This window comes from Cherax quadricarinatus, unplaced genomic scaffold (genome assembly GCF_038502225.1).
Source record: "Cherax quadricarinatus isolate ZL_2023a unplaced genomic scaffold, ASM3850222v1 Contig3386, whole genome shotgun sequence".
NCBI classification, from domain to species: domain Eukaryota; kingdom Metazoa; phylum Arthropoda; class Malacostraca; order Decapoda; family Parastacidae; genus Cherax; species Cherax quadricarinatus.
In genome coordinates, this window is record NW_027198412.1 from 777 (window position 1) to 21863 (window position 21087).

The 21087-nt window shown below is 38.9% G+C and overlaps 1 protein-coding gene across 1 annotated transcript; it reads left to right on the forward strand.

The window, feature by feature from the left end:
* Positions 1–2059: 2059 nt before the first annotated feature.
* Positions 2060–19309, forward strand: LOC138852014 (dmX-like protein 2). The gene is made up of 9 exons (XM_070081628.1): positions 2060–2254; positions 4631–5202; positions 6099–6273; positions 7664–7834; positions 10734–10894; positions 12352–12553; positions 16284–16449; positions 18881–18999; positions 19126–19309. The coding sequence occupies exons 1-9, from the start codon at positions 2216–2218 to the stop codon at positions 19300–19302; spliced, it is 1782 nt and encodes a 593-aa protein (XP_069937729.1). The 5' UTR covers positions 2060–2215; the 3' UTR covers positions 19303–19309.
* The last annotated feature ends 1778 nt before the right edge of the window (positions 19310–21087 follow it).

Consider the following 21087-nt stretch of genomic DNA (forward strand, 5'->3'; position numbering starts at 1 on the left):
TCATAGACCCATCCGCTGACACGTCCACTCCCAAATATCTGAATACGTTCACCTCCTCCATACTCTCTCCCTCCAATCTGATATTCAATCTTTCATCACCTAATCTTTTTGTTATCCTCATAACCTTACTCTTTCCTGTATTCACCTTTAATTTTCTTCTTTTGCACACCCTACCAAATTCATCCACCAATCTCTGCAACTTCTCTTCAGAATCTCCCAAGAGCACAGTGTCATCAGCAAAGAGCAGCTGTGACAACTCCCACTTTGTGTGTGATTCTTTATCTTTTAACTCCACGCCTCTTGCCAAGACCCTCGCATTTACTTCTCTTACAACCCCATCTATAAATATATTAAACAACCACGGTGACATCACACATCCTTGTCTAAGGCCTACTTTTACTGGGAAAAAATTTCCCTCTTTCCTACATACTCTAACTTGAGCCTCACTATCCTCGTAAAAACTCTTCACTGCTTTCAGTAACCTACCTCCTACACCATACACTTGCAACATCTGCCACATTGCCCCCCTATCCACCCTGTCATACGCCTTTTCCAAATCCATAAATGCCACAAAGACCTCTTTAGCCTTATCTAAATACTGTTCACTTATATGTTTCACTGTAAACACCTGGTCCACACACCCCCTACCTTTCCTAAAGCCTCCTTGTTCATCTGCTATCCTATTCTCCGTCTTACTCTTAATTCTTTCAATTATAACTCTACCATACACTTTACCAGGTACACTCAACAGACTTTCTTCTTTCTTTCAACACACCGGCCGTATCCCACCGAGGCGGGGTGGCCCAAAAGGAAAAACGAAAGTTTCTCTTTTTAAATTTAGTAATTTATACGGGAGAAGGGGTTACTAGCCCCTTGCTCTCGGCATTTTAGTTGCCTCTTACAACACGCATGGCTTACGGAGGAAGAATTCTGTTCCACTTCCCCATGGAGAACTCAACAGACTTATCCCCCTATAATTTTTGCACTCTCTTTTATCCCCTTTGCCTTTATACAAAGGAACTATGCATGCTCTCTGCCAATCCCTAGGTACCTTACCCTCTTCCATACATTTATTAAATAATTGCACCAACCACTCCAAAACTATATCCCCACCTGCTTTTAACATTTCTATCTTTATCCCATCAATCCCGGCTGCCTTACCCCCTTTCATTTTACCTACTGCCTCACGAACTTCCCCCACACTCACAACTGGCTCTTCCTCACTCCTACAAGATGTTATTCCTCCTTGCCCTATACACGAAATCACAGCTTCCCTATCTTCATCAACATTTAACAATTCCTCAAAATATTCCTTCCATCTTCCCAATACCTCTAACTGGGTGCCTCTGCAAAGACGGTGATATTGTGTGAATGATTGTGAAAGTGTTTCCTTCTTTTTTGGGTCACCCTGCCTCAGTGGGAGACAGCTGGTGTATTGAAAAAAAAAATATATAAATGAAAAATATTGCTGTATATTTCTTTTTCTTTCAACACACCAGCTGTATCCCACCGAGGCAGGGTGGCCCAAAAGGAAAAACGAAAGTTTCTCCTTTTACATTTAGTAATATATACAGGAGGGGTGTGTGTATATATATATGCTTGTACATGTATGTGTAGTGTGACCTAAGTGTAAGTAGAAGTAGCAAGACGTACCTGAAATCTTGCATGTTCACGAGACAGAAAAAAGGACACCAGCAATCCTACCATCATGTAAAACAATTATAGGCTTTCGTTTTACACTCACTTGGCAGGACGGTAGTACCTCCCTGGGCAGTTGCTGTCTACCAACCTACTACCTAAAATTGCTGTATATATTTACTGTATATATTTTTTAATATTGTATATATTGAAAGAGTTAAGTCTTTGTTAAAATATGTCATGTGTATGACATAGGTTTGTCATTGACAAATAAGCTACACTTTCTAGAGGAAACCATAGATGACATTTATGTTGACCCTGGACTTCTGTCTAGCCTCAACTTAATATTTGGTCCAGTAAACAACCATCATGTATTGTGCCCTCTAGAAAGAGTGGATCATTGTGAGAATTGTTGCAGCTACAGTGTTGACTTTTATTCTTGATAGGTTTCCAGTTCCACTTGGCAGCTTCAATCAATGCAGAAACTGACATTCCTCTGGTACCAAGCATCAGTGGTGTGACCACCACAGGAGAGGCAGAACAAAGTTTTGTAATCCACTGGCTCAACAACAAGGAAATGCACTTCACTTCAGAAGCAGAAAACATTCTTTTGGAGGTACTGTATTTCCTTCTATATTTTTACACTTTTTTTTTTTGTTATTGTTGTTTTTGACAGTAGAAAGTTGAGAACTAGACTATGATAACAGCAAAAATTTCATAAATAAGGTATTACATAGGGTGTTCTAGTGGAAATTGGTGCATTAATATTATTATTCTTAACACACTTGCTGTTTCCCACTGAAGTACAGATGCTCCTTGCTTTACGATGGTTTGACTTACCGCATTTTGACTTTACAACAGTGCGATAGCACCATCGTAAAGCACTGTACAGTAATAACAATAATAATATCTTTATTTCTACAAGTACATGTGCAAGGTATACAGGCCTAGCTGACATCAGTGACATACTACTATATAGAAAGCCCCTTGTTAAGAAGAGCATTTTGGTCCCAGGATATGACCCACACCAGTCGACTAACACCCAGGTACCTACTTTACTGATGGGTGAGCAGGAACAGCAGGTGTCTCATGGAAACATCCTAATGTTTTTCAGCCGTACTGGGGAATCGATCCCGGAACCTCATTGTGTGAGCTGAATGCACTAGCAATGGAGCTACTGTACATTTATTGATAGGATAAACTTTTATTCAATTATTTACTGTTATTTAGTTACAGAATTATTTGTTTATTTACTTATTCAGTGACAATAGTCATTTATTTACTTATTTATTTATCATATTCATATTCGACTTATGATATTTTCAACTTACAGTGGGCTCATCAGAACGTAACTCCATTTTAAGTCAAGGAGCACCTGTAGAGTGACCTCAAAACAAAGAAACATTTTTGCCATCACTCAGTCACCATCTTGCCAGAGGCATACCAACACTACAGCTCAGATGCCCCTCTAAACTGCTATATCCTTACCCCTCCTTCAAAGTGCAGGTGCTGTACTTCCTACCTCCACCCCTCCTTCAGAATACAGGCACTTTACTTCCCACTTAGGTATAAGTTCAGGCTTTAACCCCTTTCAGTGGCCATAATGTAGAGCTATGTTATTGATGCCAGGGTCCCTCACGTAGTTGTATGTTGTGAGCACAGCTCCCTCAGATGAGCTGTGAGCAGTAAATTTTGGTCTAGATATGAGAGAATGGGTCTGTGTGGTGAGTGTGCACAATATAAAAAAAATCCTGCCCTTCATGGTGCATGATAGGGAAAAGAAAACTCTGACTTTGTGTTTGGTTTAAAATAGTGACTTTGAGGTGCTTTCTGTGCACTTTATAAGGTACACAAATAACCCACATATAGAAGAGAGGAGTTTACGACGACGTTTCGGTCCGACTTGGACCATTTACAAAGTCACACTAACGAGAAGTAGAGCAGGTAGTTCTGATGATTGAATTAGCAGCTTCTTATGCTTAATTGATAAAATGGAAAGCATAGTAGTGAAATGGCTAAAATTTTATCAAATGGAGCATTGCAACTGACTCAAAGTGGGTGAAATTGACAATGCATAAATACTGCTTGGACTGCTAACTTTGCACTTGCGTAATTCTGTAACTTTTCCATCAGATTTCGTATTTTAGTGTTATTGCCTTCAGAATAAGATTCTCTACCATTTCAGTATTTTTTTTTAAAGGGGACACTGAGAGAATTATTAATTTTATGGGTCTGGACTGTGAAAAGGTTAATGAATGTAGGTGGCAGTTATTATGATTATTCTGATGTCATGCTCTTATATATAAAAGATAGAAAGTGTAAACTATGGTTTTGAGTGCAAATTTTTTAACCAGTGTCACGAGAGGATAGTAATGTACGTATTTCTGCAGGGTTGATATCAATCAGCGTATAATGTATATTGGTGAAGTATACAGTAATACTATACGTTTTTTTTTTTTTTTCCAACAAGTCGGCCGTCTCCCACCGAGGCAGGGTGACCCAAAAAAGAAAATCCCCAAAAAGAAAATACTTTCATCATTCAACACTTTCACCTCACTCACAAATAATCACTGTTTTTGCAGAGGTGCTCAGAATACAACAGTTTAGAAGCATATACGTATAAAGATACACAACATATCCCTCCAAACTGCCAATATCCCAAACCCCTCCTTTAAAGTGCAGGCACTGTACTTCCCATTTCCAGGACTCAAGTCCGACTATATGAAAATAACCGGTTTCCCTGAATCCCTTCACTAAATATTCTGAATTTTATTGTATTTAGACTACAGTTTCCTTGCCAGGAACTTTATTAAGCCTGGCAAGTAAAATATCCTAAATAAAATTTTAAGAATGTTGTATGAAAGGCCATTTACCAAAAGTGTTTATACCTGTCATATGCTCTGTAATACTGTATACTTTGTATATAATAATAGAGGAGACATAGTATCTATAGAATCTGCCGATAATATTTTAATATTTCATTCTCTAACAGATAAGTCGACGTGCCATGGAAAAAGAAACTGCATCATTGGATCACGATCGCCACTCTGAAATCAGTGATCCTGAGGATCCTCGGCTACGAGCAACTGCTAACGTGCGTCTGGGGTCACGCACTCCTTCCCACATGACGAGTCGAACTCGTAGTATCGATGACGATGATCCTGTGAGCCAACACTCTGCATCAGCTCGTTCTCATCAGCCACTGAGTGCTGCTACCTCTTCTACTTCCATTGCAACTGATGTCACTACTGCAACTACTTCAGCTCTTGGAGATGCCCTGGACCGCCGCATTGAGATATTACTCCGGGACTGGCACCAAACATCCGATGTCCTTTTTTCCATTCATCCTGTGGACGGATCACTTCTGGTATGGATTGTGGACTTCCTTGATGACTATCCAGGCTCTTTCCGTCAAGCACAAGTCTCATTCAGTGCAAGGATTCCTAATGCTCTTCCTCTTGGAGATGCAATGACTATGTCACCAAATCTGGCAATCTACAATGGCACAACTCCATCATTCCTCAAGCAGTTACTTAAATTGGAACTCGCACATGAAGAGGAACTGTAAGTGCCTTTAAATTTAATAAAGTACTATTTTGTATGCCATATTAAAGTTTTTTAGATTAGTAAGAAATTGGGGTTATCTTAAAAGTGTTATTAAAAATGTAAGATTAATTAGATTATCTTAAAATCATTGTAACATTGTAGCAGTTTTTCAGAGTTTGATATGTTCTTGAATTATACCAATTAGTCACCCTGAGGTGGGAAGTACAGTGCCTGCACTTTAACCCTCTGAGGGGTCAAGACTCCTGATTTGAAACTTGCTCTCAGGGTTGAAGAATTTAAAAAAAAAAAAAGCTATTTTATGAAATGATAGAGAATCTTTTTCACGATGTAATGAAACCAAAAGTATGAAATTTGATGGAAAACTTACAGAATTATGATCTTGCAAAGTTAGCAGTATTTACATATCAGCGATTTCACCCACTTTGAGCCCTATTTTCTGCCAATTCCAGCTCTCTCAATACACCAGACTATGAGTTTGGTTGACTGAGTGAGCTGAGCTTATTACATGTGAGCTTATTACTGAGTGAGTAAGAAGTTAGTGAGTGAGTAGTACAGCTGGCCCCACTTTGAAAGGGTTAGAGGAAGGGTTTGAGATGTTTGCTATTTAGAGTGACATCTGAACTGTTGTATCTGTGAGCCTTTGCAAAGACAGTGATTGTGTGTGAATGATGATGAAAGTCTCATAATTCAAGGAATTAAACCCACTTTTCCTTCTGGATCAAACCTGATGACCTTCTGTTTCCTAGATGCTCTATGATCATTACTGTTTTAGTGCTTTACCCTCAATTATTATGATTATTATTATGAATAATATTATTAATAATAATGGATTGGTGGTATGATACCATTAATTACTGACTCTTTATATTCTATAATTTATTTTTCTCTGTCAGTCGTGGAGGGAAGAATAAGAGTAAGAGTAACTTAACACTGGCAAGTAATGAAGAGCGCGATGTTCTGAGTGGTGCAAGTAACCCCTCACCCATCATCTCCATGACAACAAAACACAGTAATGGCTCTCTCAATCTCTGGCATCTCACTGTAGCTGAAGGATCAAGGTTTACCCAGGTGTGTAAGGATAGATGACATCTCTTATAAAAGTGCATTTGTTAAATAATAGGTTAACAATGTTTAACCCTTTCAGGGTCCAGAGGCCAAATTTCAAAGTGCACACCAGGGTCCAAGAATTTAAAAAAAAATTTTTTTTATTTTTTCTTATGAAATGGGAGAGAATCTTTTTCTGAAGGTAATAAAACAAAAAGTACGAAATTTGATGGAAAATTGACGGAATTATGCTCTCGCGAATTTTGATGTGTCAGGGATATTTACGAATCGGCGATTTTGCCGACTTTGGCTCCCATTTTCGGCCAATTACATTATACCAGTCAACCAAATTCTTAGCTATTTCACTAGTATTACTTCTATTCTATCGATTGAGCACAAGAAATCGCCAAGTCAACTGTTTCAACTACAAAATAAAGTGATCGGAAATTGGTAATTTGGCCAATTTAACACAAAGTTCAAAATATTCCAATTTCAAAATAGGGTCCAGAATAAACAATGTAGGTATTCCTGGCACTAAACTAACATTTCCTCTGTTCATTAGTTATGTTTTGAGGCTTTACAAATGAATTCCATTTTGATTTTTTATTCACATAATGAATTTTTATTCAAACCAAAAAATAGAAGATTTACTGTTATGCAATATTGTAATAATTGTATAAATATCATCACCACATTTGTGAATGTATATTAGACCCACCAGCTGGCGTGTATTAGACGTGTGAGGTCGTTTGTTTACTCTTGAACATCGGCAAAAATTTAACATTTCCGCTACTTTGAGCTCAGTTTCAAGCCATTTCCAGTGCTAAAACCAATCAAAATCATCTCTATTTCTGTAATATGTCTTCCATTCTATCAAATGAGACCAAGAAATCGCAAATACAACTATAAAAAACATACGAAAAAACACTGCAAAGTCGCTGTTTTAATCGAAAATCACGGTCTCAGTTTTTTCTCTCATTATACACTGTGTGCTGCAGGATTTGTTTTATGTGGTGCACACATACCACATAGATGTATTCTCTCATATCTAGGCCCAAATTTACCACTCACAGCTTATCAGAGTGAGCTGAGCTCATGGCTTAGATCTACGGTTTCGACCCTGAGCGTAAAGCCGTAGATCTACGGCACGGACCCTGAAAGGGTTAAGGAGGGAACTCTGATTGTGATGTCAGTACACTGGAAAAATGGTGGAGTGGAGGTTGGTGAAGGTGTTTGCTTATTTAGGTCACCCTGCCTTGGCAGGAGAGTCATCGAGTTTAAAAAAATTTAATTGTGTAAGCTTAATGTGCAGTTGTAGTATTAATTCGTCTCTTATTTACTGTTTAATTTGTTTTTTCATGAATTTAATTCCAGTGTTTGTTGGAGTGGAAATAAATTTTAAACTTTGTTGCAGGTCCTTAATATATCTCACTTTACACGAGTGTGTGGTCATCGCTTCCAACTGAATGATATAAAATGTCACCCAGTCTTGCCACTACTTCTCTCTACTTCTCACCACAACAAGCGAGAAATTTCTCCTGGTAATCCACCTAGTACTGACGAAACTCCTTTAATATGTATTCAGGTAATTAAATTCTAATTCCAAAGAAATATTGTACTTTACATTGAATGATTTTGTGATGTGACTACGTGCCATATACAGTACTATAATGCAACTCACTTTTATCCCCTTTGCCTTTATACAAAGGAACTATGCATGCTCTCTGCCAATCCCTAGGTACCTTACCCTCTTCCATACATTTATTAAACAATTGCACCAACCACTCCAAAACTATATCCCCACCTGCTTTTAACATTTCTATCTTTATCCCATCAATCCCGGCTGCCTTACCCCCTTTCATTTTACCTACTGCCTCACGAACTTCCCCCACACTCACAACTGGCTCTTCCTCACTCCTACAAGATGTTATTCCTCCTTGCCCTATACACGAAATCACAGCTTCCCTATCTTCATCAACATTTAACAATTCCTCAAAATATTCCTTCCATCTTCCCAATACCTCTAACTCTCCATTTAATAACTCTCCTCTCCTATTTTTAACTGACAAATCCATTTGTTCTCTAGGCTTTCTTAACTTGTTAATCTCACTCCAAAACTTTTTCTTATTTTCAACAAAATTTGTTGATAACATCTCACCCACTCTCTCATTTGCAATGTAAAAAGAGAGCAAATGAGAGAGTGGGTGAGATGTTATCAACAAATTTTGTTGAAAATAAGAAAAAGTTTTGGAGTGAGATTAACAAGTTAAGAAAGCCTAGAGAACAAATGGATTTGTCAGTTAAAAATAGGAGAGGAGAGTTATTAAATGGAGAGTTAGAGGTATTGGGAAGATGGAAGGAATATTTTGAGGAATTGTTAAATGTTGATGAAGATAGGGAAGCTGTGATTTCGTGTATAGGGCAAGGAGGAATAACATCTTGTAGGAGTGAGGAAGAGCCAGTTGTGAGTGTGGGGGAAGTTCGTGAGGCAGTAGGTAAAATGAAAGGGGGTAAGGCAGCCGGGATTGATGGGATAAAGATAGAAATGTTAAAAGCAGGTGGGGATATAGTTTTGGAGTGGTTGGTGCAATTGTTTAATAAATGTATGGAAGAGGGTAAGGTACCTAGGGATTGGCAGAGAGCATGCATAGTTCCTTTGTATAAAGGCAAAGGGGATAAAAGAGAGTGCAAAAATTATAGGGGGATAAGTCTGTTGAGTGTACCTGGTAAAGTGTATGGTAGAGTTATAATTGAAAGAATTAAGAGTAAGACGGAGAATAGGATAGCAGATGAACAAGGAGGCTTTAGGAAAGGTAGGGGGTGTGTGGACCAGGTGTTTACAGTGAAACATATAAGTGAACAGTATTTAGATAAGGCTAAAGAGGTCTTTGTGGCATTTATGGATTTGGAAAAGGCGTATGACAGGGTGGATAGGGGGGCAATGTGGCAGATGTTGCAAGTGTATGGTGTAGGAGGTAGGTTACTGAAAGCAGTGAAGAGTTTTTACGAGGATAGTGAGGCTCAAGTTAGAGTATGTAGGAAAGAGGGAAATTTTTTCCCAGTAAAAGTAGGCCTTAGACAAGGATGTGTGATGTCACCGTGGTTGTTTAATATATTTATAGATGGGGTTGTAAGAGAAGTAAATGCGAGGGTCTTGGCAAGAGGCGTGGAGTTAAAAGATAAAGAATCACACACAAAGTGGGAGTTGTCACAGCTGCTCTTTGCTGATGACACTGTGCTCTTGGGAGATTCTGAAGAGAAGTTGCAGAGATTGGTGGATGAATTTGGTAGGGTGTGCAAAAGAAGAAAATTAAAGGTGAATACAGGAAAGAGTAAGGTTATGAGGATAACAAAAAGATTAGGTGATGAAAGATTGAATATCAGATTGGAGGGAGAGAGTATGGAGGAGGTGAACGTATTCAGATATTTGGGAGTGGACGTGTCAGCGGATGGGTCTATGAAAGATGAGGTGAATCATAGAATTGATGAGGGAAAAAGAGTGAGTGGTGCACTTAGGAGTCTGTGGAGACAAAGAACTTTGTCCTTGGAGGCAAAGAGGGGAATGTATGAGAGTATAGTTTTACCAACGCTCTTATATGGGTGTGAAGCGTGGGTGATGAATGTTGCAGCGAGGAGAAGGCTGGAGGCAGTGGAGATGTCATGTCTGAGGGCAATGTGTGGTGTGAATATAATGCAGAGAATTCGTAGTTTGGAAGTTAGGAGGAGGTGCGGGATTACCAAAACTGTTGTCCAGAGGGCTGAGGAAGGGTTGTTGAGGTGGTTCGGACATGTAGAGAGAATGGAGCGAAACAGAATGACTTCAAGAGTGTATCAGTCTGTAGTGGAAGGAAGGCGGGGTAGGGGTCGGCCTAGGAAGGGTTGGAGGGAGGGGGTAAAGGAGGTTTTGTGTGCGAGGGGCTTGGACTTCCAGCAGGCATGCTTGAGCGTGTTTGATAGGAGTGAATGGAGACAAATGGTTTTTAATACTTGACGTGCTGTTGGAGTGTGAGCAAAGTAACATTTATGAAGGGATTCAGGGAAACCGGCAGGCCGGACTTGAGTCCTGGAGATGGGAAGTACAGTGCCTGCACTCTGAAGGAGGGGTGTTAATGTTGCAGTTTAAAAACTGTAGTGTAAAGCACCCTTCTGGCAAGACAGTGATGGAGTGAATGATGGTGAAAGTTTTTCTTTTTCGGGCCACCCTGCCTTGGTGGGAATCGGCCGGTGTGATAATAATAAAAAAATAATGCAACTCACATTGAAGAGCAAATTTAGTTGATTTTTAGCTTATAGTCTTGTTTTTCCATTGCTCTGGATGAGGGTTGTGCTCTCAGAAAAAGGCATTCAAAGTAATGGGTTATCATTGAAATTATTCAACAAGACATTGTTTATAAGATGGGAGCATTGCCTAATGTACTGTTTAATAGTTCTTCATTTATCAAAGGCATAACTAACTTTTTCTGCTATATACTTTGATGTCGTAGGATTCAACTTACAAAGACTGGTGCAGCGAGTTAATATTGTGGCGTGTTGATGCCGTAGGACCATTAAGCAAATCAGGTGGCGTTACCGAATTGGCACGAATTAACTCGCCACAAGTGTCGGCCTTTTCCAATGCTGCCTGGATTCCCACACTCCTACCAAGGTACTGTGGCTACTGTACTGCTAGGAGCTTTAGTAAGGTTACTATCTTAAAACTAACACACAAAATGATTATCTGCTTGGTGCTTATAAATTTAATGCATTATTAATTGTAGCATGTGGTATGGTGTTTTGAAAGTGTGTCTTTTCACAAAAAAGTAAGTTATATTCTTCTGGTACAAATGGGTAATGTTAACATTTTCAAGATTTTTCACATAACCATTGCATAACTCACTCATACTATATCAATTTTTATTAAGTAACTGACTTGAGTCCTGGAAATGGGAAGTACAATGCCTGCACTTTAAAGGAGGGGTTTGGGATATTGGCAGTTTGGAGGGATATGTTGTGTATCTCTATACGTATATGCTTCTAAACTGTTATATTCTGAGCACCTCTGCAAAAGCAGTGATAATGTGTGAGTGTGGTGAAAGTGTTGAATGATGATGAAAGTATTTTCTTTTTGGGGATTTTCTTTCTTTTTTTGGGTCACCCTGCCTCGGTGGGAGACGACCGACTTGTTGAAAAAAAAAAAAAAAAAAAAAAACTGTCAAAGTAATGGGTCTCAAATGTATTTGTAATTACTGGTTGTAATGTACAGTGGAACCCCGGTTTTCATCTTTAATTCGTTCCAGAAGGTTGGCTGAAAACCAATTTGTACGAAAACTAAAGTAATATTTCCCATAAGAAATAATGTAAATCCAATTAATCTGTTCCAGACACCCAGAAATATTAACAAAAAATACATTTTATAGAGAATAACTATAGTTTTACATACAGAAGACAATGAGAAATAAATATAAAGCACTAGTGAAAAGGATAAATGAACATTTAAATAACTTTTACCTTTATTGAAGACTCTTGTTGGTGTATGGAAGACAGCAAGGAGGGGAGAGGGAGGAGAGGTTATCTCTACCACCATCATTACCACCCTTTACCACCATCACAACCATTACCACCCTCTACCCCAATCACTACCACCATCACAACCACTTCCACCCTCTACCACCCTCACTGCCAACCTCTACCACCCTCACTGCCAACCTCTACCACCCTCACTTCCACCCTCACTGCCAACCTCTACCACCCTCACTACCACCCTCTGCCACCAGCACTACCACTCTCTACCACGAACACTACCACCATCACAACCACTACCACCCTTTACGAGTAATGAAGGCAGACTGAGTCATGAACGTATGAGTGGCCGTGTCCCATGGGCAGGTGGCTGCGTCTGGTATGGACGATTTCCGACCAGGTGTATGAAAACGGGGAAAATTTCGCTGAAAAAAGTGGCCAGAAAGTGAATTGCACGATAACCGTACTGAACGAAAACCAGGGTTCTACTGTACTTATTTAAAGCACTTTTTGTAGATTGACTACTGATTGAGTACTTATTGGTTAAGAATATTGTACCGAAGAAAATATCTTAGTAGCTTAGAGATTTATTAATATTTACAGTACCACCCTTGGAAGTGTGTCCAACTCTCCTTCTGCTTGCTTTGTTGCCTCTGATGGTGAGTGTTTGCGAGTTTATCAAGCTGTGATTGATGGCCGAGCGCTGCTAGCAGAAATATCTACTGCTGAGCGCAAGAAACGCATGATGGAGTCTACTTTAAGTCTCTCCACCGATAGCTCTCTACAAGAACAAGCTGGACAAGTGGTTAGTTGACTTCTTATTCTCAGGCTTCTGTAACTGTTTTCCTGTATCAGTTGATATTTACTGCATTATTTTGCTACGTTAAATAGTTTTTAGCAAAATGATCAAAATCTTCCATTACTGGTAGTGTGTATTACATAGGAATATGCTTTCTTAAACACACAGTGATTCTTATAAATCTTCCTTGTAAAAGATTCATAATAATATTCTGAAAAATGCTTTTTTTCTCTATTTGTATCTCTGCCCTCACTTAAATGATTTCTTCTTGGAGTTCTTTCAGTAAATAATTTTTAATTTCTCAATTTTTTAAGATATACATTTTTTTTTTCTTTTGAACAAGTCGGCCTTCTCCCACTGAGGCAGGGTTTTTTTTTATTAACACACTGGCCGATTCCCACCAAGGCAGGGTGGCTCGAAAAAGAAAAACTTTCACCATCATTCACTCCATCACTGTCTTGCCAGAAGGGTGCTTTACACTACAGTTTTTAAACTGCAACATTAACACCCCTCCTTCAGAGTGCAGGCACTGTACTTCCCATCTCCAGGACTCAAGTCCGGCCTGCCGGTTTCCCTGAATCCCTTCATAAATGTTACTTTGCTCACACTCCAACAGCACGTCAAGTATTAAAAATCATTTGTCTCCATTCACTCCTATCAAACACGCTCACGCATGCCTGCTGGAAGTCCAAGCCCCTCGCACACAAAACCTCCTTTACCCCCTCCCTCCAACCTTTCCTAGGCCGACCCCTACCCCGCCTTCCTTCCACTACAGACTGATACACTCTTGAAGTCATTCTGTTTCGCTCCATTCTCTCTACATGTCCGAACCACCTCAACAACCCTTCCTCAGCCCTCTGGACAACAGTTTTGGTAATCCCGCACCTCCTCCTAACTTCCAAACTATGAATTCTCTGCATTATATTCACACCACACATTGCCCTCAGACATGACATCTCCACTGCCTCCAGCCTTCTCCTCGCTGCAACATTCATCACCCATGCTTCACACCCATATAAGAGTGTTGGTAAAACTATACTCTCATACATTCCCCTCTTTGCCTCCAAGGACAAAGTTCTTTGTCTCCACAGACTCCTCAGTGCACCCCCAAACCCCTCCTTTAGAGCACAGGCATTGTACTTCCCATTTCCAGGACTCAAGTCCAGTTTTGTAAAATAACCGGTTTCCCTGAATCCTTTCACTAAACATTACCCTGCTCACACTCCAACAGCTCGTCAGGTCACAAATACCATTTGTCTCCGTTCACTCCTATCTAACACGCTCACGCACACTTGCTGGAAGTCCAAACCCCTCGCCAACAACACCTCCTTTACCCCCTCCCTCCAACCTTTTCGAGGACAACCCCTACCCTGCCTTCCTTCTCCTACAGATTTATACGTTCTCCATGTCATTCTACTTTGATCCATTCTCTCTAAATGACCAAACCACCTCAACAACCCCTCTTCAGCCCTCTGACTAATACTTTTATTAACTCCACGCCTTCTCCTAATTTCCACACTTTGAATTTTCTGCATAATATTTACATCACACATTGCCCTTAGACAGGACATCTCCACTGCCTTCAACCGCCTCCTCGCTGCAGCATTTACAATCCAAGCTTCACACCCATATAAGAGTGTTGGTACTGCTATATTTTCATACAGTCCCTTCTTTGCCTCCATAGATAACATTTTTTGCCTCCACATATACCTTAATGCACCACTCACCTTTTTTCCTTCATTAGTTCTATGATTAACCTCATCCTTCATAAATCCATCTGCTGACACGTCAACTCTCAAATACAGTATCTGAAAACATTCACTTCTTCCATACTCCTCCTCCCCAATTTGATATCCAATTTTTCTTTATCTAAATCATTTGATACTCTCATAATCTTGTAAAATATGAGATGATCTTGGCCACTTAACCCTTAAACTGTCCAAATGTAGATCTACGTTTGCTCGCACAGCGCTCCAAACGTAGATCAACGTTTTATTTTTCATTCCTTCAAATTTGGCACAATAGGTTTGAGTCGCCTAGACATGAAAGAATGGGTCTGTGCACTCAGTGTGAGCATTATTAAAAAATCTGGGAGCACTTAGTACATTGTGGGAGCACCAGTTCAATTGAGCGCCAGCTAGAGCAAATAGCATGGCAAACATCAGGGATTCACTGATGCCATGTTGCATTAACACTCCCATTTTAAAAGGAAAGTAAAAATAGGTTAGATGAATACTTGAGTGAGTGTGGGTGGGTGTGAGTTGGACTTGACTAGCTTGTGCTACTAGGTCTGATGTCATGCTCCTTCCTTCATTGGATGTGACCTGACTAGGTGGGTCATTGGTCTAAGCCGGGGTAGGGGAGAGTGACATGTATCTGCCTTGCATGGGCCAGTAGGCCTGCTGCAGTGTTCCTTCTTTCTTGTGTTCTTATGTATTCGGCAGCCTGGCCGGCTGGCTTGCTTTGGCTGTCTCTCTGTCTATATCTCTATCTTTCTATATATCTGTGTACATGTCTCACACGTACACATAAGTACAGTTATTATACATAGTGTAAATTACCTAGGATAATCCAAAAATTCCAGGCAAAGATAGACAGACAAACAGACAGATAGACAGAAACATGTTTGTGTGTATCAGCGAAAACAAATAAAGCCAGGGTTCCCCCGAGCACCCATTTATCAAATGTCACCGAGCTGATAACAGATGTTATTGCAAGATTCTTCACGGAGTGTGTTATACATATACTCCTGGCAGACAGAAAGACAGATAAGCAGAGACAGAGACAGGCAGGCAGATAGACATAGACAGATAGATAGGCAGGCAGACAGATAGACACAGACAGACAGGCAGACAGACAGATAGATAAATAGACAGAGAGACAAGACATGTTTGTGTGTAACAGTGATAACAAACACAGTGAGGGTTAGCTGGAGCAGTGGGCATTTATCAAATGTCACTGGGCTGTCAACAGTATAGGGATGCCTTTCATAACACCATGCTTCAGGGTATATGCCAGGGTATCTAAAACATTGCTGGGACCTATAAATACTTTGTATATATTTCTAGACAGTGGTAAATAACCCAAGCAGGTGTAAATGTTCACCTGTCATTATGATTGTGACTATTTGAGCACTATTTCAGTACCTAATATTAGTGTCAGAACAAAGATTGGCTATGAAACTACAAGAACTATTATAAATTGTAATTATCAGAACATAAAAAATATATAAATTAAAATTAAAACGAGAAAAAAAGGTCATTCGGCAACACTTCTGCAAGCGCAGGAGTCGATGTTGCTGTCAGGTGAGCATCCAGAGCCAACTTCACGGTCTTGTATCTTTGTAAGTACTGACCCTAATAATTTTTTTTAATCCTATAACATGTAGGACAATGTGTTCTTAATTTTAAAAGAAAAAAACTATTTTTTTATTTTTCAAAATATTCTATCCTAAAAAATATTTGAAGATCCAATAAAATGTGCCTTAAAATTTTCAAGTGGTGTCTCGGTTATCACATGAGAAAAGTAACTCTTCCCACTGAGGAAAAAAAAAAATTGCTGTATTTTAGCCAGATACAATTGGGTAGGTGACATTCCTTGATTGCCCAAATGCAGCTCAATTGTATATTATTAAGTGCATCATATTTCCTCTTCATTGTAATGCATATGAAGTACCATACATGAAGTAATTGTAGCACAGAAAAAACTTAAGTATTCCTGTTTTATCTACTTTCAGAACTTAGCTGATATTTTTGACATAGTATCAGAACAATCAACTGCACGTCCTGGTTGTGTCATTGAGCTGGATGCCATTGGTGATGCAACAAATGACTGGCAAAACACCCAGTTCCTTCATGTTTTTCAAGAAGGCCTCATCCGAGGAGAATGTGGATCATCTGTAGGTAAGGAAATATGCTCTCTGCTGTAGAACGATCAATATTTTTTTTTTTTTTTTTTTTGAGAATAGAAAGAGCAAGCTCACTGTTGTTTTAAGATTTAAATAATTTATTTTCCTGAATTTGTTGTGTAAGGCCAATACATATGCTAATTTTTCTTCTTTATAAAAGTCATATTTCAGTACACTAAGAAATTTGCTATTTTGCTGTTGTAGGGAACACCATAATTCTGAACATTTTGAAGTGAAAGGTATTCTGCAGTTAAAGAATAATCAATTACTTAAACATTATAATAAGAATCACATAACAGGTGGGGCTTGAATCCATGGCAGTTTGAGTTTTAAAACCACCTATGACTAGGTTTTGCCCTTTAATGAAAATATACAGTTATACAGCATACACTATATAACATGTGGGGCTGACAGTAACATGGGAGGAGTCTATGTCGAGATTTTAATGTAAAATTTTTAGGCAAAAAGCAGGAGGGGTCCCTAGGTAGTAGGTTGGTAGACAGCAACCGCCCAGGGAGGAACTACAGTCCTGCCAAGTGAGTGTAAAACGAAAACCTGTAATTGTTTTACATGATGGTAGGATTGCTGGTGTCTTTTGTCTGTCTCATAAACATGCAAGATTTCAGGTACGTCTTGCTACTTCTACTTACACTTAGGTCACACTACACATACATGTACAAGCATATATATACACATCCCTCTGGGTTTTCTTCTATTTTCTTACTAGTTCTTGTTCTTGTTTATTTCCTCTTATCTCCATGGGGAAGTGGACCAGAATTCTTCCTCCGTAAGCCATGCGTGTTGTAAGAGGCGACTAAAATGCCGGGAACAAGGGGCTAGTAACCCCTTCTCCTGTATATATTACTAAATGTAAAAGGAGAAACTTTCGTTTCTCCTTTTGGGCCACCCCACCTCGGTGGGATACGGCCGGTGTGTTGAAAGAAAGATGTCGGCCGTCTCCCACCGAGGCAGGGTGACCCAAAGAGAAAGAAAATCCCCAAAAAGAAAATACTTTCATCATCATTCAACACTTTCACCTCACTCACACATAATCACTGTTTTTGCAGAGGTGCCCAGAATACAACAGTTTAGAAGCATATACGTATAAAAATACACAATGTATCTCTCCAAACTGCCAATGTTTAACCTGTGACCAGGTATATTTGTGCACCTGTTTAACTTGTGACCATGTATGTTTGTGCACCTGTTTAACCTGTGACCAGGTGTGTTTGTGCACCTGTTTAACCTGTGACCAGGTGTGTTTGTGCACCTGTTTAACCTGTGACCAGGTGTGTTTGTGCACCTGTTTAACCTGTGACCAGGTGTGTTTGTGCACCTGTTTAACCTGTGACCAGGTGTGTTTGTGCACCTGTTTAACCTGTGACCAGGTGTGTTTGTGCACCTGTTTAACCTGTGACCAGGTGTGTTTGTGCACCTGTTTAACCTGTGACCAGGTGTGTTTGTGCACCTGTTTAACCTGTGACCAGGTGTGTTCACCTGTTTAACCTGTGACCAGGTGTGTTTGTGCACCTGTTTAACCTGTGACCAGGTGTGTTTGTGCACCTGTTTAACCTGTGACCAGGTGTGTTTGTGCACCTGTTTAACCTGTGACCAGGTGTGTTTGTGCACCTGTTTAACCTGTGACCAGGTGTGTTCACCTGTTTAACCTGTGACCAGGTGTGTTTGTGCACCTGTTTAACGTGTGATCAGGTGTGTTTGTGCACCTGTTTAACCTGTGACCAGGTGTGTTTGTGCACCTGTTTAACCTGTGACCAGGCCACTGGGTCAGTAATCCCTCAAACTTTTAATAAATGCTCTATTACCAAGAGGCATTTTTACTGTACCGTTCTTCCAGTTGTTTAATATGAATAATTTAATTAAATCTCTTACATTTTTGTTCTTTTGTATAATTTTCATGATGTTTCCAAACTTAAACAAAATTTATTTTATGTGTCATAATAAATTATCTCCAGACTATTAATAACTTATTGATTATTTCTTGTAAAATGGCCTCACATTTGTTTATCTTGCTAAGTTTAAAATATAGATTTTTTTTCATTAGACTTTCAAATTTTTTAGTTTACAAGCTGTGTCATGAAATTAGAAACTTATTATTGAAGGTTCATGTGAAAACTGTTTTCTTAGACTCAAAAAGTCTTTTTTGTTTTTTAAAAAATGTGTGTTTTTTTTTTTTTTTAATTCTAAATGTGTTCATAGGCAATTGTTAGGTAGAGATCTTTGTGGTATTTTTCTTTAGGAAGTGGAGAAGAATCCTTCCTCTGTAAGCTATGCATGTCATAAGATGTGAATAAAATGTAAAAATATATGTATACATGTATTTTTGTTTGGGTCAGCCTGCCTCGACGGCTGATGTGTTAAAAAAAAATCTTTGTGAAATATGTAATACCAAAAATGTGTTTATGCAGGTGAGGAATCTCCCAGCATATTTGATCCCACTCATGCCCCCATGGTGGACCTAAACTCTTCTGCGAAGTTTGAAGAACCTTTCTACATTACTCTACTGGAGAAAACTGCTTTTGGCTCAGTGCGTAAAGAATGTATATTTTAATAATAGTTCACTAGCTGTTCATACTGCATTGTACTGAAGATCAATTAAATTTGATACGAAAAAATACACTAAAAAGCCATATTGCACTATTATTGTGAATAGGTAATGCATGTGTGGCGACTGGTTATTGCTTCTGAACATCACGCTCCTGAGATCTGTGAGGACGAGGATGGTCGTGGGTCTGGTCGCAGTACACCTGTAATTGATAACATAACAGCAAACATTGATGCATCTCCCATCGCAATTACCACAACCAAGGTCAGCATTTATAGATTTTAGGTGCAGTATTATATTATACTCTGAAGGTAGGGTAGGGATATATTGCAGCTGGGGAAGTGGCTGATATGTTAAAAAATAATAAGTTAACCCTTTAAGGGTCAGGAACCCTACTCTCATACTTGCTCTCAGGGTCAGAAAATTAAAAAAAAAAAAAATTCTTATGAAATGGTAGAGAATATTTTTCTGAAGGTAATAAAACAAAAAGTACAAAATTTGATGGAAAACTGATGAAATTATGCTTTTGCGAATTTTTGGTGTCGCCGATATTTACTCATCGCCAATTTTTGTCCAATTTTATTCTAATTTTAGGCCAATTCCATTGTTTCAGTTGACTAGATCCTTAGCTATTTTGCCAGTATGCCTTCCATTCTATCGAATGAGTACAAGAAATTGCCCGTTGAACCATTTCACGTACCAAATAAAGTTATCAGTAATTGGTAATTTGGCCAATTTCGCACAATTCAAGAAATGACAATTTCAAAATAGAGCCAAGAATAAACAGTGGAGACATTCCTGGCACTAAAATAACATTTTCTCTGTTCATTAGTCATGTCCCCAGGCCTCTCCTACATTATGCTTCCTTCCCATTTTTAATTTTTATTCGCACAAAAAATAGAATATTTACTGTTATGCAGACTACTGCATTATTGTAATAATTGTATAAATAATGTCGGTGCATTCCTAAATGCATATTAGACTGGCCTGATGGACACGTATTAGACGAATGATGTCATATGTGTACTCTGGAATATCGGCAAAAATCGAACATTTCTGCTACTTTGAGCTCAATTTCAAGCTACTTTCAACCCTGAAATCAATCAGAATCATGTCTATGTCTGCAATATCTTCTCTTCTACCAAATGAAAGCAAGAAACTGAGAATACAACCATAAAAACCACATGAAAATATACAGAAAAATTGCTGTTTTAATCCAAAAACATGGTCAAAGTTTTTTTTTCTCCATTGTGTATTGCATGCTTTAGGATTTTTTTATATGGTGCACACTTACTGCAAAGACCCATTCTCTTATATCTAGGCCCAAATTTACCGCTCACAGCTTCTCTGAGTAAGCTGAGCTCATGGTGTAGTACTATGGGACTGATTAACCCCTTGTCTGTCGCAACCCCAAATCCTGAGGTGTCTCCTGGTGTTGCAAAATTTAAAAAAAAAAAGTTTTCTTATGAAATGATAGAGAATCTTTTTCCGATTGTAATGACACCAAAAGAACAAAATTTGATGGAAAACTGACTGAATTATGCTCTCGCGAAGTTAGCGACCTCGGCGATATTTACGAATTGGCAATTTCACCCACTTTGAGCCCTATTTACGGCTAATTCCACTGTTCCAGTTGACCAAACTCATAGCTATTTCTTTAGAACTCCATTTTTTCTATCGATTGAGTACAAGAAACTCCCCATTTACTGATTTCAACTACCCAATAACGTGGTCAGAAATTTGCAAATTGGCCAATTTCACGAAAATTAAAAAATATGACAATTTCAAAATAGGGTCCTGAATGAACAGTGCAGACATTCCTGGCTCTAAAATAACATTTTCTTTGTTTATCAGTCAAGTTTCCAGGCCCCTCTGATATTACTCTTCCTTTCTATTTTGAATTTTTATTCAAACAAAAAGTAGAAGATTTACTGTTATTCAGACTACTGCAATATTGTAATAATTGTATAAATAATGTCAACCCATTCATGACTGCATATTAGAATGGCTAGTTGGACATTTATTGGACAATGACATCATTTGTTTACTTTTGAACATCGGCAAAAATCA